The sequence below is a fragment of the Diadema antillarum genome, unplaced genomic scaffold (assembly GCF_040938485.1).
Source record: "Diadema antillarum isolate AM-2024a unplaced genomic scaffold, OU_Dant_1.0 seq00000183_RagTag, whole genome shotgun sequence".
Lineage (NCBI taxonomy): Eukaryota > Metazoa > Echinodermata > Echinoidea > Diadematoida > Diadematidae > Diadema > Diadema antillarum.
The window spans coordinates 801,071-825,749 of NW_027271250.1; the positions used below are offsets into that span (position 1 = coordinate 801,071).

General features: G+C 38.2%; 1 protein-coding gene across 1 annotated transcript in view; it reads left to right on the forward strand.

The window, feature by feature from the left end:
- The first annotated feature begins 898 nt into the window (after positions 1-898).
- Positions 899-24,679, forward strand: part of LOC139728554 (integrin alpha-9-like) — a 68,942-nt gene continuing 45,161 nt past the window's right edge. Inside the window, exon 1 of the mRNA XM_071639491.1 lies at positions 899-1,377. Coding sequence (XP_071495592.1) covers positions 1,076-1,377 — 302 coding nt within the window. The 5' untranslated portion in view covers positions 899-1,075. The remainder of the gene's footprint in view (positions 1,378-24,679) is intronic.

Consider the following 24,679-nt stretch of genomic DNA (forward strand, 5'->3'; position numbering starts at 1 on the left):
GAGCACTATATAGGGTTTCTTAATTGGCATTGTTTAATGCCTTTTTATCTGAGTGGGATTTGGAGGCAGTTTTTGTAACTTCGTCTTCTAATACCAGGTAAATATTCTCTTTAATTCTTAAGTGTTCACCAGTCCCTTTAATTGCAATATATTCATTAGTCAATACGCTGTCTATACGACCAAACAGGAGAAGGGGGGTGGGGGGGTGAAGCCGGATGTGGAAGTACCGTTCAGATCGGACATGCTGATGATTACTAAAAGTACGTGAAACGAGTATCAGAACATGCACGTTTACTACAATAGTATATTACACTGTAACGAGTAGAAGTTTTGCCTTGCTGTTCAAAAATAATAAATATAAGCCACTCAGAAACATAGACAAGGGGGATTTCAAGCATGCATTTTATTGAGTCTTTCAATGTGCGAGTCGAGGTGGTACCGTACACCTGTACCAGTAATTATCTTCTTAAATTCGATGAGATCATGTTTTTGGCCAATAATGTGCGCGCCACTGTATTATCAATATCAGGACGAGGAACTGACCACAACGTATCTGCATGTGTGAGAATTTCGTGAAGTACGACACATCCACCCCAAAAGAGAGATGACACAAATATCTTTTGTAGTTCCACATTTCTATATCTGCTTCACTATACTTGCTTTTTCCCTAGTGGGTTCCATCTGACAGACCCATATTTATTGCTGTCCTGTTGACTGAGTTATATACCTCAGTGCACACGCTATTGTAGTAGTGGGTACATCGTATTTGGTGGTTTCTTACGAATGTATTGCGTACACGCGGCGTCCGCTCCGTCTGTTCCGCTCCGCAGTCCACTGGGCCAGTCGCGTCGCCAGTCAAAAACCTTGTCTCGCTCTCAAGCTCAGTGGGGAGTTGTTGGAGTTTGGACCTATCGTGTTGACACACTATACTATCATTAGCTCATCAAGCGTTACAAACTCACTGCACTGAGTCGGGAAGTCAGCACGTAAGCAATACTCATCTGGACGTGAATCTGTTGTCGTGTATTGGATCCAGACTGAAGTCGTGTCCGTCGATCACGGGCGAACAGTCGTCATGTTAATCATACGGAATATGACGAACACTATGGCCAAACTTTCCGATGAAGAGTGTAGCAGGCGGAGGGTGTGCCTCAATGGCTCGTACCCCGGAACATCACGGGGATCGCTGCGGACTCCTTGCATGTCAGTGGTAGTGGTGGTTTTGGTGGCGTTACTTACTATGTACTCTGGCGAAACGTTTGGGTGCAATATCGATACTCGGGAGCCTTACGCTACTTTCAACTCTGATCAACATAATCAGCCTGGAAGTTACTTTGGATATTCAGTGCTCCAACATTACAACAATTTCGGCTGGTGGTAAGATGTATAAAGTGTTTATTTAATAACCTCCTGTAAAGGATGGTTTAACAGGTTTGGTTAAGATGGGACTTCAGATTTCCAACTTTTTGTGAGATGAGAAACCTCTTGTAAAACATAACATAAGAGGAGTTCGTAGTTTATTATTGATGAAAATTGGTTTTGAAATGGCAGAGATATCCAGAAAGAATAAGGTTCTAATAAATGGTGGGTCCCACCTTTTATTTATAGGATCACTTTATCTTACTGTGTTTTTGTTTTTATATCTCAGCCATTTCAAAACTGATTTTCATCAAATAAACTTTGAGTACCTCTTAGAATTGTATGCTCCCCTGATATTTCAAAAGTGGTTATCTCGCAAAAAGTTAAAATCTGAATCCCCCATCGTATGCTTGATGTCGAGAATTGTCATTTAGTGGTTAATAAAAAACACCAACAACATGTGGTTGCCTTGTAGTTCTGAGTGAGGTTGTTAATGTCCATGATCATTTAGCACACAGTATCTGAAGCGAAATCATTTTGTTGATTGTGGTTGCTAACATGGAGGGAGAAGTATCTACCTTCATTTCTCAATCACATTTAATGACTTCATTGCCATTCTCTCTATAAAAGTATGAAATGTTGCATGCAACACCAAATGCATTCAATTAACATACTGCTCGAAATCGTACTGTCCAGTGTCTTGCTAGAGTGCTATTAGATTAATATACCAGAAAGGCTCAATCAGTGTGTTGTCTTGAACTATCTAAACACTTACAAATTGCACGCAGTGTGGAGATACATGCAATCAAGGGAATCGTGGTTGCATTTACTCATATCTCGAAGTACTCGGTAGTCTTGCATGAAACGAACAAACTCTTCGCCATCGATTGTTTGCATGTGTTTTCAGCCAAACGAGTTTCATGTTGCTTTGTAATTTATGTAATGAACATTGGGGAGCTTACCAGCAATTGTATTCAGTCTATGGGGCTATGCCCAACCTGGTGATAGGCTTTGTCGTCTCTCTGCCCCCCCCCCCCCAAAAAAAAAAAAGAAAAAAAAAAGCTGGCACTCAGTTTTGAACGTACCATCAAACTTGAAAGATATTGTCTGAGCCATAACACTCAAGAGCACGAGAAGAGCTTACCACAAACACAAACAGGCAGGGTATTCAGTGCGAAATAGTGCGTACCAGTACATTATGCGGGGCCCCTCCCACTCCTTCGCCCGATTGAGGTTACCCACATTCATTCCACTTATCGACAAACATGTAAACCCCAGTGCTTGACTGTTTTTTTTTTTTTTTTTTTTTTTTTTTTTGCGCTCATCGGGTTTGAGAGAAACAATGGTGCATACAAGCTATCCATCGATTCACTGAGAAACTATGTAGATAGCCGAGGAGGTATTTTACGATGCCTCACAATTCACTTTGTGCTAAAACCTGCCATCGGCCAGAAATTCCGTACTGATATGGCGATATATTAGTCACTATGTTTTTGTCCGCTTTGTATGTGTTTCATTTTCGTCACAGAATGACTAGGTTGTTGCACATAACAAGACTACAAGTGTGTGAACCCCTGCTATTACAAATACCAGGGCAAGTCATCACCTTGCATTCCTCACACACTGCGATTGTGTACTCGAGACACCAAAGCAAACTGTCTGTCATGGTGTACAATATCATCGCACCAAGAGAGCCCGCCAAAATGCACCATGCAAACTAAACAACTTGATCTCATTAGAAGGATCGCAGAATGCATAATGAACATAGTCTTAAATTAGTGTAAACCCCGAATAAAGTGGCCCCACGCTTAAATAGCTTGGCATTATTACATTCACGTTGGATAGCTTTTGTTGAGGTGTCGAATGAACTAGGCTCTCCTATTCATGATTCATCTTTTCACGTTTCATCGTACAGTTAGAAATCGGTTATTCAAGTACATTTCCGTGTTACATTATTACTTGCTGGTGTCTGCTATGTATTGGCAACTATTACGTTCTGTTGATTGGATATAATTTCATGTGGGTGTGTGGATTGGATTTTTTTGTTAGTTTTTTTTTTCAGCGGAAAGTGAAATAATGATACAAATTTAGGCTTAGATATACGGTGAATGTCGATATTAAAATACCGAAAAAGTATACAGTGTAGGCCTATATGATATAAGAAGAAATTTTCTGACATGAATTTTTTAATCGAAAGAAAATGGAAAAAAGAAAAACTTAAACCCACCCCCCACACACACACACAAAAAGAAAACATACCACTCGCAAAAACAATAATTTTCTTTTTTTCTAATGTTTCCTGGTAGAAGTGATATTGTAATTTGATTCTCGATTAGTTTTTATTATATCTGTCTCGTTTATCTCGCATTGTCTCCGGAACCCATCTCCACTTTAATTAGGCCTATTGTCTGGACAAGCTACACCAATGACATGCGTGGAACATGAGAAAATACTGACTCGATACCCTTTTCTAAAGAGGTCTCAAAACAACACTGAACAATAATTTTGCTGTGTGTTTGTTTAGTTATACGATCCATCGTAACTGGAGTATGAAGAGCGATACGTGAAAATCATGTACATCGTGACATACTGGACGCACGATCAGTAGGCCTATACAGTATGTCCCAAAAAAAAAAATTACAACGGGGCCCTCAGCAGTGATATCTTTAAAAATAGTGAATCAATCTAAATACAAATTCAGGGTATGAAACTATAACTCCTTGCCCACATCTTACAGAAGACCCCATTCGATTTGCTTCAGTGGTCAAAGAGAAATACGGAATTTTGTAGAGGATGTCGGGAATCTCTTCTGTCCAAGTTCTGTCTATTGTTCACACACAAGATCATCGAAATGCTAAACTCGGAAGAATCTGATTCATGACATGCTTTACAACAATCCACATTTCTCTGTGACCGCTTAACCAAATCGAATGGGGATTTCTGCAAAATAGAGCTAAAATGTTATATTTCAAGACCCTGAAGTAGCATTTGAAAAATTTAATCATATTGGGCATTATCAATGCGAAAATCTTATTGTAATTTTTTGGGGGACATACTGTAGTAAGTCGCCCCAAAAATTACAATCAGATTTTCGAATTGATAACACCTATTATGATCAACCTGTGTACGTGCTACTTCAGAGTCTTAAGGTATAACATCTTAGCTCTATTTTGCAGAAACCCCCATTCAATTTGGTTAAGCGGTCACAGAGAAATGTGGATTGTTGTAAAGCATGTCATGAATCGGATTCTTCCGAGTTTAGCATTTCGATGATCTTGTGTGTGAACAATAGACAGAACTTGGACCGAAGAGATTCCCGACATCCTCTACAAAATTCCGTATTTCTCTTTGACCACTGAAGCAAATCGAATGGGGTTTTCTGTAAGATGTGGCCAATGAGTTATAGTCTCATACCCTGAATTTTTATTAAGATTCACTCACTATTTTTAAAGATATCATTGCGGAAGGCCGCGTTGTAATTTTTTTTGGACATACTGTACATGGGTATCAAGGAGAGTGCTACACGTTCGCATTCCCCGTTGCATAGCGTGCCATGCTTGAAGGAAATAAAACACGCCTTATAATTATCCAATCGATCATTGTGAGAAATCAACGAAGACGTGATACCTGCAGAATGTATTTTATCATGTTATCCCATTGTTAGTGTCATTCCTGTTATTATGCTCACTTTCCCGTCGTCTCTTTGTTTTTGTTTTTTTATTTTAATCATCTGTGCACCAGTGTCTCTTGTCATATCAAATGTCTCTTGATAAAGTCGTCCTTTTCCCGTTTACAGACGGGACTTTCAGTATTCATGAGAATAAATTCAAGTCATTGGTACAGCCTGGAAGAAACAGTGTGAAAAAGAACAAGTACAGTTCATCACTGCAGACCAGAGTTAATCTGTCCACTATGTACAGAATCGAATTAATGTATTCACATGGAGTTGACTGGAAGAATTTGCACTGGTAACTGGCTATAAAGTCTCCGATATTTCTAGTGATATTTAATGACAATAGTTCAATACGTGAGAACACGTGGCATGGTGACTATAAACTGGACTGTTGTGAATGAAACTTGATATTATGAAAGCAGCGATATTATGACAAATACCACCACAGGGAAACTCTGGCCGTTTGTATGTCTCACTTATTTCGTCCATATAGACATGTAAAACCAAGTCATTACCCAGGAGGTATGTTGACAAGTACTGTTGATAATAATAATAATAATAATAATAATAATAATAATAATAATAATAATGATAATAATGATAATTATGATTATTATCATTATTATGCTGTTAAAGAAGTGAAACGGAACAAACGATAGAATGGTATTTCTAACTGCGCATATCTTAAAAACTTTGGACCTTACCTAAAAAATGACGTGCCATATTGTACGCAGCCACCTGAGCAGTGACCACAGCTGATGTCGTATAGATTTATTGTTTTCTTTCAGAAAATTGAGATAACCTTTCCCTGAACTTCTCTAAGCACCAGTCAAGTAAGCCATTTCGATCGTAAGTAGGTAGTTCATGTGCACATCTCCCAAGATGGAGATAAACCTCAAATTACGCGTGGTTTGTGTGGATGCAGAAATATAGGTATATAGAACACATGGATGAAGTTTGAAGAAAATTGGACTATCCTTTCAAAAGTTCCGATTTTTCGGTGCCGCCATCACTGGATAAGAAGACTACATTACATATGTAAACAGTATGTAACGTCAGTTGAAACGGACATGATGGATATGAAGAAAATTTAAAGAGAACTGAACATATTTTCATTTTCCAGCATGGATGAAAGAGCAATGTGCATACCTCTTTCAGAAGGCAGAGGAATGATTACCTTCAACATAAACGAGTTGAAGGAATGTATAGTTTTCATTGAAAATTGTGACATCACGAATTGTTGTCTTCTTATCCAGCACTGTAGATTATGTATAGGTCTATACTCTATAGTGGGTCTGAAGCAGTACGCTATCACGTTAGTCCCACCTAAATACGCTAAAAATGAACAATGTTTTCGTTGACACTCGTAACCAAATGTTAGCAGTTCAAAGTCGACAGGTCAAAACGTGTCTCCCACCAGGGGGTATTATACGTGTCACATATACAAGCGTAAATTGATTGTATATCAAACAGGTGGTTGCATCGCTCCAGACAATTGGTTTTGTAGCTACCTCATTGTAAAGAACATAACCATAAGGCATTCGATCGATGATCATATTGATCATTTGCTCCACCATTGTATATTCTATTGTGAAAAAGAAAAAAAAATCATCACTTTCTAAGTTACTTTGCTATATAGTCCATGGGCCAAGAGCCGAAAAATGGGTTGTTGGTACCATCCGAGGTGGCAAAACCTTTTTGGTGTCATTTTGTTTGTCGGACATAGATATGCTTATCAAGCTATGATAGCATTTCCAAATGAGTAGCTTAGTCATAATAAATGAATTTTTAATCAATTTGGTCTCGTTTTTATATCCCTATACTTCTGAATCGAAACTAACCGCTATACAAATACGAGCACTGCCTTCTGCATGTCCACAGGTGTTCTGTTGTAAACGCGGTGCGCTTAGTCTTTATTCAAGGCAGCGAAGGGAATATCCAAAGGGTTATGATGTCCACAGCTGTCACGCGGTGCGCTTAGTCTTTATCTAGAACAATGTACCGTTAATCATATTTAAAGTTCCTAATAAAAGGGATTATCTATACTGTTTTTATACCACCCTCTCAACAAATACATCAGTTTTAAACAAAAATCACTCTGTTCATTTACAACATTATTAATTATAATGTATTGTAGTGTACCGGTACATTGTTTTTGCATAATCTTTCATTGTTGGATGGAAAAAAAACGACATTGGCGTGGTATTAGCGTTTTCACCGTAGCGTTTTCACCGGAAAATGATAAATAATTGAAAAATACGCTAGAATTCACTAGAAATTGCTTTGTTGTTGTTGTTGTTTTTAGATAAAGGGATATGCACTGTATTATAAGCTTTGGATATTCCCTTCGCAGTCTTGAATATTAGACTAAGCGCTGTGGACATCATAACCCTTGGATATTCCCTTTGTTGCCTTGAATAAAGAAAAGACTAAGCGCACCGCGTTTACAACAGAACACCTGTGAACATACAGAAGACAGTGCTCTTCTTTGTATAGCGGTTGGTCTCGATTCAGAAGTACAGGGATATAACAACGAGACGAAATTGGTTTAAAATTCATTTACTATGACTAAGCTACTCATTTGGAAATGCTATCATAGCTTGATAAGCATATCTATGCCCGACAAACAAAATGACACCAAAAAGGTATTGCCACCTCAGATGGTACCAATATCTGGCCTGGCCCATGGACTAATACGCGGAGCTGTATTCGAGCATCGCATGCATGTATACAGTAATTTGCACTGTGTAGCCTTCGCTTCTTACACTACTTTGCATGATTAATACACCCATTGCTCAGTCCGTCGTGCGCTGCTAATCAATAAGAATTGCTGTTTATTTGCAACGAGGGACGAACGCTATTTCCATGCATTGACTAATGTGATATACGTACTTGTAGTGAGAACACACAAATGAAAATTCAGGACAACGTTGATTGCAGCTCATGCGTACGTGTATATGCCCATGCATGATTATTTCCAGTTGAAGTCATCAATGCAATGAGTAAATACTGCTTTTAATTTCCGTGTCCTAAATAAGGCCTACATAATTATGTGGATTCAGTGAATGCGAAAACACCTAGTAGAACACGTGTGTGAAGTTTTAGGAAAATCACTCAATCCGTTCAAAAGTAAATCGCTTAATGATAATAAACTATTTACATTTGGTATGAGAATAATTACCGATTATAGACCAGCGAAATGAAGAAAATGTGATGATTTCGAGATTATTATTTCTGCAACAATTTTTTCCCGAGGACGTGATGGATCAAACAAACAGCGTAGTGAGAGTTTCATGAAAATCTGACCTAAATAATATAGTTATGACTTCTCAAAAATGAATTACACGTAGTTTCGTAAAAGTGTGATATATGGCGAGGATCACATAATGATATGCGCAGTTCATGTTTCGATTGTTCAGTCCCCGCAAGGAGGTATCACACAATACCCCCTTGGTCCTCACAAATTTGTCTTTAACCTATTTACAAATCTTCAGCTTATGTCTTGTTTCACAATTCATTTGGAGTGAAGAAATGTTAATGCCATTTGCAGATGATTCTACAGTTGTGAGGAATTAGCAACGATGATTTCAAAGGGGATTATAGTTACTTGATAGCTATATAGAATATTGACGAAAACTTGTTTTACATGTATCATATTATCCGTTGCAAAGAGCAGAGAGGTAGCCTTCCTAGAAAGAACAAACCCTTGTATAGGGTATTGTGAAGCTACGGTACGATCACCTCATATGATTTTGCCAATCTTGATAAGGACCAAGATCTTTTTTTTTTTTAAATACAATAAGTACATGTAAAAGAGAAACTTATTTAAATCACATGACGTATATAGTTTCGTTCGATCATAAAGAAACCTGCAATATCACTTTCTCGCACATTTCGTTTTATCAAGTGAAAGTTGAATTGAAATGAAAATGGAGTTTCTCTTCAGGGCTTTTGATTCGTTAATTCCTACAACCAAATCCTGAGCTAACACGTTACACATAATTGTAGTGAATAAATGAGGACTGCACAATGTTGTTATCTCACAGGTATTCCTTGTGACATTCTTTTTATTCAGTTCAGTTTAATTCAATTCAATTCGATTTTATTGTCCATTCTGGTAAATTTGTTTTGTTTGCATCCACAGTTAGAACCCATCGGAACATTATTATTTGTGCATACAGAAAAAAATGACATTTTGCAGAAAGGGCTATCCAGCCCATGATTGGTGAATAAATCGATACAAATACAAAAATGCATATCGGTATAATACAGAACGCAGGCATAACAGAAACATAGACACGATAGACGTACAAAAGATATCTAATAAATCACCGTCAGAGATACATGACATTTGGATACCACTTCAATAGAGATTCATCCTTGGGGGCAATTTTGACGATTTCGATGTTGCGTTCGACCTTTTGACAGCCAAGACGAGTAAATGCAGTTACTGCATTGATTCTGTCTGTTACATCGTGGATACGTGATGTTTTTTTTTGTACTTTTTTGTGTGGAGAAAACAAGAAAATAAACAGAACAAAACATGTCATAACAAATGGTTTTCTTTTCTTTTTTCGAAAAGGCGTTTAGAAGTACATTAGTGGCATTACTGCTCGTATCAAATGCCATTATCGTTCATTACTCCGTGTAACGAACGGTGTAAACAAGCTGCCTTCAGTCGGTGGAACGTGCCCAGCAGAGCAAGAAGTCTGACACCAAGTATTATTTACAATATTATCGTGCAGCATTTTTTCTCTCTCTCTTTATACACGCGACAAGAAGATCGGTCGACATGAAGTGAATTAACCTCGCGGTGCCTTTTGTGTTGGATTTTACCACAAAAGAGAAGACTTAATCTTGGCCCAAGGTTTTGGATTGAATGCGAAAAGCTAAATGTAGGTGAATATCATTCCCCTCACGTAGCTGTGTAATCCCCTGCGACGAAGGTCACCATTTTCACTTATTTTTGTCTGGAACATGTTCCAGGATACGCTGACCTTGATACTTACACCGCTCTCTGTTGCAACATTTTAAATTCTGTCATCGTAAAAGGGCGTTACATTCCGCCAAGCGTCAGAAGCTTTATATACCCCTTTAGACAGATACGGATAAAAATAGAGGAGAAAGTAAGAGAGAATCAGAGAGAATTGATAATGTATAGCGTGCATGATTGATTGTGTCATAGCTTTTAGGTGCCTACCAAATGAACTCGTGTGTTCACTTCACTGTTCATTAGAGCAGTACAGATTCCAGTGTACAGTATGACAGTATGAAAATCGTTCCTGCGTTGTAATGGCATTATCGGATACGGAAGAATGCTGTTGATCGATTTCCGTAATTTGCTCACAATACCAGCTCGTGTTTGTATGACGTGAAGGTTCGCGCTGGATCTGTTGACTCTCTCACTCTCTGTGATATATTTATATGATATTGTTTTTCTTTCCCTTGTGTGTGTGTGTGTGTGTGTGTGTGTGTAATAAGATATCGCCACAATTCGGCAGTTTGCCTACGAGTTGCTATGTTAGCTATTTAAAGCTGATGCAGTGGTCGTCGAGAGTGTTATGATGTGACCATTTATAGGCGTTGAAGCCAAAAACAACGACATATTGTTTGTCTTTGCAATCCACTTTCAGCATCCATGATAAACGAGCGTGACTTGACAAGAACGGAGCATGGGAATTATAGCAGTTTGTTATGAAAGACCAGTATTTCCTTTGAAACCTGAACAAGAAAAAGCTTAAATAAAGGATTTCTCTGTCTACTCGAAAGTTACTGTTGAACTGTTTCATTTCTATACGTAGTGATAATGGAAGGTTTCAGGAAATTAAGGTACCATCAATACTTCATGCACTTTCACACACTTACCTATGCCCTCCTTATTACAAAATGTTTCTCAGATTTTCATATTTGTTGACAAAACTCTGCTTTTATTTTCAATGCAGGGGAGTGTTCGTAGTAACTGTGTTCTGAAAAGGAAATCAAAAATCGACATGTCTTCGGGAATCTGAAGTGAATCCTGATAAACTTGGCTGTTATTATACCTCGATTGGCTAGACAGCACTCATATCAGTCTCTCGAAGAGAGAAAGAGAGAGAGAGAGAGAGAGAGAGAGAGGAGATGAGAGACTGAAAATATCCATGTTACTGAGTTTTACAATTGATATACGCGCAGCATCATTCAAACAGAAGAGCTAAAGTTTCATTGCGGCTAGATATAAGTGAAGAAAGTTGTACAATCTTCTGGTATCGTGCCTTGATGAAAATGTGATGTCAGTCGTAGTCGTGTTTGCAAATTAGACGCTCTACAATCACGTCATTGCTTTCAAACCTTCCATCAGTTTAAAAGAGTGAACATCTGATAGAATAATGAAGTTGCAACTCCTCCGACTCTAAACAGAGTCGTGAAATGTTGCATAATTTCAAGCCTAGAACAACCCGATGTGAAGGGTAAGCTTTCTTTCTACGGGTATTGTTTTCAGATATGCCATGTATAGTCCGACACATTTTTCTCGGTTTTTTCCTTCCGTTCTATAGTACAATGTACATTCGATGAACAGAATGTGTTTGCAAGACCAGAAAAGGCAGTACAATATGAATTTCTAAGGAAAGTTGCAGTTTTTACTGCTTGACCATGTACAAAGCTAAGTAGAGTTTTGCTGCTAATTAATTGGAAGAAATTTAAATATGAAAGTTTCGTCGCGGCATAACACTTCCAGCTTCAAACCTGTGGCATTTTCCCTCCGCTCCAAACCATATACCTGAAATACTGAAATACTGAAATATACCTGAAAGACGTAAAGGCGTTTAAGTTTTAACGCAGCTCCAAGTGATGCTCCTTGTCTAACAACATGATTTAAGTTTTGCTGTATGCCTAAGCAAATAAATGACATGTCTCTTACTATCTGTGGCATGTAATCATCAATACACTCCCTGGGGATAAATATATTTCCATGATTTAGATAAGGTATTCTGTGCTCCACATGTTTTCATTCAGAAAAAAAAAAAATCTATCCTGGATATCTGGTGTGATGTGCAAGTTTCAAACGCTGAAACGTCGTCAGCGTTCAGTTTCCATCCAGAACCTCACGATTCCGTTGTATTGGTAAAGATAATTCACAGAATATCATCCACGTAATATACCCCCATACCCCCAAGCTCTATATAGACATACTTCCCCATGTAGACCCTCTATTAGGTCTGTGGGAACTGTATATGTGTATACCAGCAAAACTTTCAATCCGGGATATCATGTGAAGGCTCTTGATGGTTGGGTGGAGGTCAGGTGTACGTATATTACGATGTTACGCACAGACGTGAAGCTCACACTGCTACTATTTTATCAGTCATGTACATGTATGTGGTTTCTTGTCGTTTTCTGAACCTTGCGTGACAGCCTCGTTCACATTAAAAATGAATGTCTCGCTGATTGGAGACTCACAGAAGGAAGTTTTTTACATAGGCCTGTCCTTCCATGAAGTATCCACTACAATCTCCATGGTCATCATTTAATATCATTAGTTACGGAACCGCTCCGTCTCACTCTCACCTTCTTCTTCGTAAGTGCCGTCGGCGACCATGGACCTCCATTCTGTTCTGTTCATGGCAGCCTTACTACATGCGGCCACACTCTTTCCTGTCCACTCCTTTATGTTGTTACATCACACACTGCGCTTGCGTCCTCTGAATCTCCTGCCTTCTGGAATCCCTTCCAGTACACTTTCAGCTAAAGATAATAATGATAATAATGATAAATGAATAGATAAATAAGTACAGCGTGAATACAGTGTCGAGTATAGTAAGTTTATGTTGATTTACCCGATTGTGTACTGAATAAGCGGATACGTTTGTTGTTTATGATTGAGGCCAGAGATATGTTCATGTGTATCATAATATCCAGTAGCCTTTTTATCAAGGCGCTGCCGGTTATTGAGATCATTAATGTAGATAAAATTCCTTACCTAAGCCTTGAAAAGCAATTTCACGCCAAGTTAGCGCAAATAAGGGCAGCAAGTTTAGGCAATTTAAAGAATGATATAAATGTAATCAGAAATTGAATAGAGAATCATTTAGTAAATTTAAAGTTTTGTATGCTTTCACCAAAAAGTGATTTAGTTGCAAACGGACAGAGGCGATGGTGTCATAAATCTCACTAATCTCCATGTGCTTTGTCCACGATGTAGAAACCATGTTTTTGATCAGTAATAATATATATCAAGTACAACTTTTTTCTCCCTGAGGCTATTTTTATTATCTTCGCTTAAGATTATTCCAGCAAGAAACTTTGATGTGAAAATGTATTTTCTTTACATATTTTAAGTAAAAAAGAGTTGAGATTTGAATGAATGGGATATTCATGAGGTCGTGACGTCACCACCTCATTACATGTAGGTTGCATTTGTGGTTGCTATTTGGTATCATAACACACCTCTTTTATAATTTTTTTTTGTATAAACATCACTTTCTGAACTTAACTATATTGTAGATCCGATTTTGATGATACCTGGATAATTTTACAGTAGTTGTCTGATTTTACTCATTTATTAAAACCAACTATGTATAGAGCATAGTCCTTACAGTGTAGAACTGCTAAATGTTGAATTAAAATTTGGAAACAGAATGGACTCATGATATAAATTATCGTGGTCAATTTGCAGATTACGATATAAATGTCGGAATTACCTCTTCAAAATATTGAAAATTTTCCTTCTAAGTCCCAAATGAAATGCGATTACATGCTATGAAATTATTGCATATTCCTATTATGTTACTCTAAAATTATCAATTTTTACAAAAACTTCGTAATTTTTACATATTTTTATATTGAATTTCATTATATTGAATTCATCGTGATAAGATGTCACACTGATTTTCATCAAAGGGTGGTGATGATAGGATTGTCAAAGACTAGTTTTTGACAATCAGAAGGCTTGCCTGAAGGCTACCCGACGTAACAAGTAATGCATAATAAGTGGATTCGAAATATCAATTTGTATTCATTTGGAACTGTAGGTTAACTATAACTCGTATCAAGGTTTTCAGGTGATTATGAATACATATAGTAAAACCGGCCTTTTGCATTTCGACTATGGGGGGGGGGGGGGGATTTCTGACATTATTCAGACGTGTATACACGTACTAGGTTAATAAACAGCATGAGGAACAAATATTCTTCAGTAAATTAGTATAAGAGCATGAAGTACTGAAGTAGCTCCATGGTAAGAGCATCAGTTTTCAAGTTATTTGATCTTTTCCCTCACAATTTTCCATCTCCCTGCTCTGACCTCATCTCATTTTGAAAGTGATCAACCCCTCCTCATTCTTAACCACTATTTGAGTGGAACGCGTAAACCTTTTTGTGGGGATGAAGCTCGACAAGCGTAATTGAAGATCAGAGAGTATTAGGGGAAAGTGGTGTGGTGAATTTCTGTTTCGTAATGCATAGAAAGAGAGATGAATAGGAAAGGGCATGACAGTCGAAAATGTCAGTCTCTTGTAACCCATGTCTTTATGATTAAAGGAATGGTATAGTGGGACCCACTTTTTTGTTATTAGGACCACTTTGTTTTACTTCGTTTTTGGATATCTCAGCCATTTCAAAACCAATTTTATAAATAAGTACCAAATACCAAATAATTTTTGATGTCCAATTTTAAGAGTTTCTGCCATTCTATTTCTTTGATTTACTCTGCCAAGCAAACTCAGTATAAACATGGAGTGGTATTTCGCTTTATGAGATCGCGAACCAAATAATCAGTACTTCACCTATATAATCTCTTCCTCCGCAGTGATATGCCCGTCCTTATAAGACTTGCGTCCATCTTAACACTTTCTATGAAAACAGACATCTCATGACATACTCCATTGCATCATATATAATATTAGGCAATACATACCAGCTTTGCATGCCTTGAAACCGTAGTTTGCGTATTTATTATGTTAGTTCGAGTTTACCAAGGAAGTGGGCCTCCCTGATTTTGCAAACAGGAAAATACGTATAGGATTACTATTTTGTGTCCGGAAGTCCCATGATATATAGAACAATGTTTTCATCTTCCTCATAAACGCATACACTTGGACCTGTGTCGTTCTTCCACTACACTTTGGGTTACCAAGATACATTCACAGAACACAATAATTATACTTCCTCAGTACTATGTACGGTTTTGGCATTTCACCGAGCTGGTTACAGTTATTATGACATTCTGCTATATTTTCCATGCATGATGTTGTAGTTGGTTGATACATCATCGTATTTAAAGTGACAATCGGTTGTGACATGGAGCAAGAAAATAGTGATTGTGTCATGAAACAAAATTTTAATGATTGTCATGATGATTGATGCAATTGACAGTACACGTACAAGGAAAACAGATTCGTTCTTCGATAATGTGGAAATTTATGTTAAACTCCAAGTTTCAAAGAAATTGGTAATGATTTTTACTGTCTTCTTTTCTTTAGATAAAGGAGGATGTTGAAACAATGGTATCAGGAGTTGTTTTCTCCCCAGCTTGGTACTCTGACCGTCGACTGTATAGATTGTCACCATGGAAACTATAACATTGTTTGTACGAACTGTGAGAAAGACACTCAAAATACTTTCACTCTACTTTCAACAGCGTCATTATCCAGCTTAGAAAGCTTTATGCCGGCTGGTGAAACCGATGAAAGCGATAGTGAAATTTTGCTGGTTTATGTTTTTCTTTCGTTGCTTTTTTTTTTCACCACAATACCCCATTTATTATACTCTTGCAACGTTTAATTCGGCTGTGATAGACCGCTCATATAATAGACTTGCTTTAGACTCTCTGAATTGTATCGTCACATTGAGAGAGTTTGTTACTTGAATATGTTTCAAATACTTTCCATGTTTCTGCTTTTATAAAACGAAAGTTCGAGCAGAGGATCACACACAACACTACGCTCTTGTCATCGGCACGAGAGAGGGGAAAATAGAATTAAGGGATACTGCGTGTGTTGTCCCATTTATTAAACAGATAGTACTTTGAAACCTTCAGATACAGAAAGGTTGATTATTTTTTGTTCCATTTCATTTGAAAATATAACAGTTAAAAAAATACATATCATATACATAACATTTGTCATAAATGTTCATGCATGTGCGAAACATATTCCATGAAAACAAAAATAATCATTCCATTCATTTTAAGGCAGAAATCAAGCAGAAAAAAATAGGATTAATTGTCCGGTCAATTTCTTTTTAACTCCAAAAAAAAAGTACATGTGTAATTATAGGCAAATTAGCCAAGTACTAAAAAAGAAAAACAGAAAATGGAATCTCTATCATATTAAAAGAACAGCAACAACAAACAAACTCTCTCATACTATACTCTCATATATTTCCAAGTTAACACACACACACACACCCACACACGCGCGCGCGCGCGCGCACCTGTGTGTGTGTGTGTGTGTGTGCATGTGTGTGCATGATTTTATTTTTCACGCTCATATCAAAGAATACGATTATGCTACAGAGTTCAAGGCAATTCAGGTTTGTTTTTATGCCTCCGCCACGAAGTGTCGCCGGAGGCATTATGTTTTCGGGTTGTCCGTCCGTCCGTCCGTAATCAATTTTGTGGACAGCGTATCTAAAAAATTGTTAGAGGTATCCTAATGAAAGTTATATGTATGAGTGGGCGAAGTTGTGCCTATCAACTATTGGGCGCACATGCTCAAGGTCAAAGGTCGAAAGATCAAGGTCAAAGGCTCAAAATTTTATTTCCCCTATATCTATGCAATGCCTGGAGCTATTTACTTGAAACTTGGTGTATACATGAACTACCAAATAAAGATTCCCTAGAGAGAGCTTTGAGTCATGAAGTCAAAGGTCAAGGGTCAAAGGTCAAGTGAAAATGTTAACATTCCACTTTTTTCTCCATATCTCACAAATATTTCAAGGTATCTTCATGGAACTTTGTATATATATGAATGTACTGACTGGTAGTGATAATGTAGGGAATTTAGGGGTCATGGGTCAAATGTCATGGGTCAAAGGTCAAGGTCAACTCATCAAAATGTCATTATTTCTCTTTTATCCATGCAATGCCTGCAGGATATTTTTCTTGAAACTTAGTGTATGCATGTATTATCCAATACAGATTCTCTTGGAAGTTTCTTGTCAAAAGGTCAAAGGTCAAGTGAAAGTGCTAAATTTCACTTCTTCTTTAAACTTATAAAAGGGTACAAAGTTAGGTACAAATCCTCAAATCCCCAAATGCCTGAACTCTTAGACAGTATATCCATTCATCCGAATAAACCTAGTTCAAGGAAAGTGAACACTCAATGCATTTGTGACAAACCTGTCATTTTAATATTTTGCCAGTCATGTGAAACTGTCATCACACATTGTCAAGACATTGTGCTATAGACCTATTTGGAGAACCATGCATGCATTATGGCGGAGGCATACCAGTCGCCATAGCGACATTTCTAGTTGCTTTTGTTTTTCTTTCCCGCTCAGGTTGATTTCAACTTGAATAAATTTCTGAAATACACGCGTGTTTATTTGTGCTTGTTGTAATGGTATGTGCATTTGCGTGTGTGGTTATACACAGAATTTCATTACTAAAATACGTAATGCGAAGTGAAAATCTTGAGCGAGGAGGACTTTGGTGCATGGAGTGCAAGACCAGACAAGATACTTGATGGAGATATTGTGTTGACACACACACACACACACACACACACACGTCTAAACCATATCCTTGTCATCCTATATTTCTCTTCCTCAAGATGTGTCGGTAATGTGTGAGTTGGGCGATGAAACCAATGGAAATAAACTCTTTTTTTTTTCAACGATCCAATGCTGATATGAATATCGCGCGTTACCAGACACGATCCTATCTACTTGCAATATAATGGTGCATAACTCTTGTGGCATCGCACTTATCTGTTCGCATGAGTACATCCTAACTGTGCTGTATATATTACGTTTGAAAATAAGAGTCAATTGAGAATTAGAGCCCACCTTGGAATCCGGTTCGTTGAAATCGATACCTCTTCCTGATTATCTGCTGTTTCAGCTGGACCCGAGTACTAGTATAGTAGGATAATCTGTGCAGGAAGTACTGGCTCTGTCATGACACAAAATTGATTATCCTTACTCTTTGTGTCTTATGTATAGTACCGCCATCAAAACTGTTCAGGAGAAAACAAAAGCAGGTTTCCACTTTACGTTGTTTCTTCATTTAATTATGTATCATATCCTAGTTTCATAGAGATGAACGGCAAGTTTGTTTTGATTTGAGAATACACAGAGACACCTATCCGTTAAAAGATCACCGAACAATTTCGTCAGTGTGCAATCGCGAGGACAAACTGGCCCAATCGATTGCCGTAATATTTCAGTATGTGAGTTTATAGAATGCGACTTTTTTTTTTACAGGTGAATGGGAGACTTTTGGGATATTGAAATCAGTTTAAACATAATTATTGATACTAGACTGTTCCGAAAAAAAAAGCGGAATCATTACCAGTTCTCTTACGGTATAGACCTGCGATATTGATAAAACCGCTACCAGCATTCTGTTCATCTATATCTTTTCTCTTTAAAGCCAACTTTAACGTTGTTTGGTATACGTGTATAATACTTCATGGTTATTGTAATGCAAGTTATTTCTTTGTAGACCCACGAAATTGCCACCCGCAAAAAAGAAAGAAAAGAAAAAGAAAATGGAATGCAGAAGTCAGTACTCAGTCATGTCAGTGATCATGAGAAGCAGATTTTCGGTTCCTAAAAGTTTTATACACTCAAGTTGTTACTACAGGGTAGAATGATTAAAGGCTGTGATGGCCATGCAGTGGAATGGTTTGACTGACTTTAGTAGATATTCTGAAGTTGAGAAAAGCCCTGAGATCCTGTTTTGACAACTGATATGAAGACTGACATGAAGGAGGGAAATAATTGCGTGACCTGTTATCGTGTTCTGTTATCTCATATCCTTTCACGTCGAAGTAGGCCTCTGTTTAGTGTTCAAAATTCATTATGTGTGTTGTAAAAGTTGTACCATACTTCCTGTTCTTGTTTTTTGTTAGTTATACGCAAGTTAGTTTTATCTGTTTTTCCTCATTCTCGGATTTTTTATCAAGACTTTTAAAAAGAGATTGTCATCCAATACTAATCTTCTGTACATTAGCCCGAAAAAGGAGAAATCACATCCAACGATTTGGTGGGCAGACAATGGAAGAAACCGCAAGTCTTTGTATTGAGCGGGAAGCGATTTTACACAGTGGATGTAAATTGAGAAATTGTGTAAAGTCCCGAGGGAACGGAACGCGTGAATAGCGTCAGAAAACGTCACATGTTATTTATTCGGATCATAAAGAGGTACCTTTCGTCCAGAAAATGAGGTTTCAGCCTTTCATTATGATTGCTCATGTTTTTTCCCCTTCCACTCTCCTTGGAAGTGATTTCAACCACCTTTCCTGAAATCCTATCAATACATCGCTTTATGGCCTGCACTTTCTTTCTCAAACTTGACTTTGTACATATTTGACCGGCGGGGAAGGAGGCTGCATTCTTTGGTCCAATGCCATTTTTCGTGTTTTTTCCCCGTTTCTTCAAGAGTAAAGTTTTTTTGCCCCATGAGTGGCCTCTGGTACAAATTAAAGCAACCTGTAATTTGTCATGTACTGTTCGTCACACAAGAGTTCGACAAACAAGGACGGCCTTCCGCAGTGATGTTATTGACAGGTCTTTGTACTTGTGAGTTATGTGTTGGTGTTTCACGCTTTGTTGGATATTTTCCGTAGGGAACCAGTGAAGGTTGCTTGAGTAAGAAAGATGGGTGCTTACATGTGGTTCATCTCCACTTAGAGGAGGTATTAGTATTTGGAAAATGCGTCATTTTCTTTTCTTTACACGTTTTCATTTGACAATATTGCATTTGGCAAACTTATATATTAAGCTAATAATTTCCGGACAAGAGGAATAACAGTGATGAGGTTGTTCACAGCAGTTGCTATGGTAACAACTGGTGCTTATACAATGCCGACGAAAGTGATTGCTACAGTTGTGTTAGATATTTCTATTCTTTTGCCTATATCGCAGGGGCGGATCCAGGAATTTCGTAATTGGGAGGCGCCTTTACAAAATTAAAGGAGGGGGGGGGGGACGCACGCCCCCTTCATTTTTCTCTTTATTTCCTTTGTTTTAAAAAAATTAAGGGGGGCGCCCGAGTGCACCCCCACCTGGATAAGCCACTGTATTGTGTCGTCAATATGTTGACAAGCTTTTTCAAAATCATTGGTGGTTAAGTTTGCGTTTGGCATTGCCAAATTTTACAAACAGTAACAAGAAAATGGTGACTAGTATTGTAAGGTTTGAGGGTTAATTATTCTTTATCTCATAATCTATTTGCACGATAATTCTTGAAATCAAGCGCTGCAGAAAATGTTCAGTGGTCAAGAGTTTACATCAAAGACTCTATCTGCACATGGAATTTGTGAAATCTGTCGGATAATGGTGGTTATTTCAGATACGAATAGATGTAATGTAGTTATGTCCACATTCTGACTAACACTGCTATAATTGGAAGGCTGTGAGTGTGCACGGCTGTGCTATCAAACCTAATGATTTGGGCGTGTGGAAACGTGGCTCTATCATGCGATTAGACGCCCATTACTCTTTTTTATGTTAATCGAGTTTCGGCTAGCCCCATGTTGTAATGGGAAAAGCATTTTTGCAGTTGACCTCGTCCATCGAGAGGTCATCACTGCGAATGGTTTGGCGATAGGCAGAAGAATAGCCTGCCTTGTGAATGGAGAGAGATGGGAGAGAGGGAGAGCTTGAGAGGATGGGAGGGGAGGGAATGGGTGATGAGGGTAGAAAGGCACCTGTAGAATAATGTACTTCAACTTGGCCTCCGCGGCCCTATCGAGTGAGTCAGACAGCCCCCTTGCCACTTTGAATTTGTCGTTATATAGTTTGGAAGAAAAGCAGAATAGTGGGAGAGATTATTAACTTACCGCGAATCTCATTCAACACATTCAACACGTTCGTCATTAACATTGTTACGTTGTGCAAAATGGCCCATTCTTTTGCTGACCATCCAGTTCAGATACTGACTTATAGTTCCGTTCAAAAGTTTCCAAGCTTTCAGGTCGAATGACTAAAAGTTTGCCTGTGAATGGTTCGCCTTCAGGTGATCTTGAGGGAACGAGTAATTACACAAAATGAATGGCAATTGAAGTTAATCATGCCGCATGTTGATCATCAATGGAAAATGAAAACGCAGTCGAGTTAAGTGTTCCGATGTATCTATAAGACAAAGAGAGATGAGCTGAAGCCTCAGAGTGGAGCAGTGTGAGACAATATTTGGAATGATGTGTCTCATTAGTTTGTACCGAATGACTGGTCAATAGATCTTTGAAGCTGCTTTAAAAAAGAAGAAGAAATAGATAACTATAGATAAATAGAAAGCTTACATACGCAACGGTTACAAAGATTGCTGTCGATTGAGGACTTTCCAAAATGTATTCAGACGCTGTTTGACTATACATACCTTGTTTTTTGTTTTTTTGTTTTCTTTCACTCATGTGGGAGGCATCTTATGGTGTCAAAGTACATGTATTTTGAATTCCATTTATATACGTTTACACTGTATTTTTGAAGTTTTGTTTGTTTTTATGCCTCCGCCAACGAAGTGGCCGGAGGCATTATGTTTTCGGGTCGTCCGTCCGTCCGTCCGTACGTCCGTACGTCCGTCCCGTTTTGTTTTTGTCGATATCTCAAGAACCGTGAGGTGGTTTTGCATCAAACTTGGTATGAGGGTATATCCTGGGGGGATAATACTTTGTTTGGATTTTAGGGTCACGGGGTCAAAGGTCAAAGGTCACAGGATATTTTGTGAAAAAAAGGTTGAAATTTCATGTTTTTCTCCATATCTCGCAAATGGTTCAAGGTATCTTCATGGAACTTAATATATATGCATGTACCGATGGGCAGTGATTATCTAGGGAAATTGGGGGTCATGGTTCAAAGGTCAGGGGTCAAAGGTCAAGGTCAACTCCTCAAAATATCACTGCTTTCCTTATATTTATGCAATGCCTGAAGGATTTTTTAACTTGATGTATGCATGTATAACCCAATATATATTCTGTGGGAAGTTTCTTGCCAAAAGGTCAAAGGTCAAAAGGTCAAGTGAAAGTGCTAAATTGCACTTCTTCCTCCATATCTCAAAAGTAACTCAAGGTATTATCATGAAACTTACATATTTATGCATGTTCTACCTAACAGTGATTCTCTTTGGAACTGTGAGGTCAAAGGTCAAAGGCTAGGTTTAGATAATACTATTTTACCATTTGATACTGAAATTATACTTTTTCTCAATACCTTGAAAATTACTCAATGTATAAACTTATAAACGGGTCAAAAGTCAAGTAAAAATCATCAGTTCCCCAAAAAACCTGCACTCTGACGTTTTAATCATTCATCCAATTGAACCTAGTTCTAGGAAAGTGAACATTCAGCACATTTGTGGCAAACCTGTCATTTTAATATTTTGCCAATTGTGTGAAACTTTCATCACACATTGTCAAGACATTGTACTATAGACCTATTAGGAGAACCATGCATTATGGCGGAGGCATACACCAGTCGCCGTAGCGACATTTCTAGTTTTGTACAGCTACATGAATTATTTTAGGCCGTGCTCTCCTCCACCCCCACCACACACGTTTGGTTTGTTTGTTAGTTTTCACTTTCCATCTGCACTAGTTGGTCTTCCATAGGGTCCAGTTGTATATGATATACATGTACAATGTATATACAGTCAGGGAGGTTGGAAATGGCTTTCGCTTTCTCTTCCCACCTCCTTGATACAATCAGTACTTTGGGCGGACCACTTTCACGGGGTTTTGCACCCTCTTCTTTGTGATGAATGAATGAAGCGGGATGTCTATACGTGCGATAATTGGGTTATGACTCTCTTTATAACATCAAAGTGCTTTTCCTCTACAGCTGTATAGAAGGAGGATGGTATGATAAGACACTACATTGACTCACAGATTCGAACCCGCGTCCGATCTCGAGCCCATCGATGGCAAGGAAGATACGCTGTAACGACTATGCCACTCGCCGTAATATAAGACTCTTACACCTCAGTTTGTTAGGGAATGAAAGTTATCTTTAAGTAGATGAGTTGTGATATAGACCAACGTGAAAAGAAATGGCTTCATGTCTGTGCATCACATGACGATTCGTGCAGAGAAAATATACCAACACCAAGGCATATACATTTCAGTCTAAATTGCTGTCGTCACTGCGAGGTGTCTATCCTCAATGTGCAGATGAAATGTTTGTTTTTTACGACATCACGATAGATGATTCAAATGATGGTTTTATAGAGACACGCGGGGTATTCTGTAGTTCAGGTCTATTAAAGTGACTCAATATGTTTTATGATGAACGATACCACGCCTACGTGTGAAAATATTTGGACTTTGTAGACGTGTGTGTGACAGAGGAAACCAATACTCAGCTTGACTTGCGACAATAAATCACATTCAGTTATATGAGCTTAAGGAATAACACCGCCTTTTTAAATCTTCATTGCAAATCGAATTGACTCTTATACATAGTGAGATCAATTTCATGATAACTCCCGTAGGATTGTCGTTCGAAAGACATTAATGACCACTTAAAACTTTTCAAAATTAGGAAACATGAGAATGTGAGGTATTCCTGCCATAAATCATGATTGTACTCTCATTAATTTTCTTTCCTGACAGAGATCTAAATGACTCTCGCAGCATATTCATGATGGGTTATTGCGCCATTCACACACATTCAGGGGAAAGTTTTGCTAATTGCTTTATAGGGTGGGAAACAAGATAGACTTTGTGAATGTGTACATTCCTTTTACGACACATAGTGACATTATAAAGCCAGGCTGACACTTGCACGATTCTGCGGCACGCATTGGCACGATTCGAATCGTGTCAGTGCGCAAACTAGTCGTAAACTGACGTGAAGTGTGCGTAGACCCGTCGTGACCTGCGTGCCATGTCGGGACGAGAATTTTGAAATGTTCAAAATTTTGGTCACGATTTGCCACGACAAAATCGTGGCCAAAAGTCGTGCAAGTGTCAGCCTGGCTTAACCCAACATTCGATTCTTTCTCTCTCTTTATCTCTCTCTCTCTCTCTCTCTCTTTATCTCTCTCTCTTTCTTTCAGTCGTATTACCTATACCCATTATCCTCCTATTAAAAAGCTCTATACTCTTATCTAAATAAATAAACATTTTGGATGTTGACAAGCATCAAAGAACATCGTTTCATCGTCCTGTTGTCGAATGTAGCCATACAGAAAGGAAGAGGAAGGAGTTGTGGTTGATTGAAATGAAGTGCAGTCGATACTCCTAAACATGCTCACCAGCAAGCTTGACAGGACGAGATAAATCCTTGTAAAGTTTCAGATCTCTCTTCTGTTGAGGAAATGGTGGTAATCCTCATTAAACTACGTGTATTCTTCTTGTGCAGGTCGTCTTTACGGGGAAAAAATGCCGAGGAAAGTTAGCGAAGAATATAGATCGGTCTAGTTTAAATAATTGTATTAAAATTCTACCTTTCTAGCATGAGTTCTTGTCAACTGAAAGATGCCAGACAAAGCAACAACTAATACATGCACAC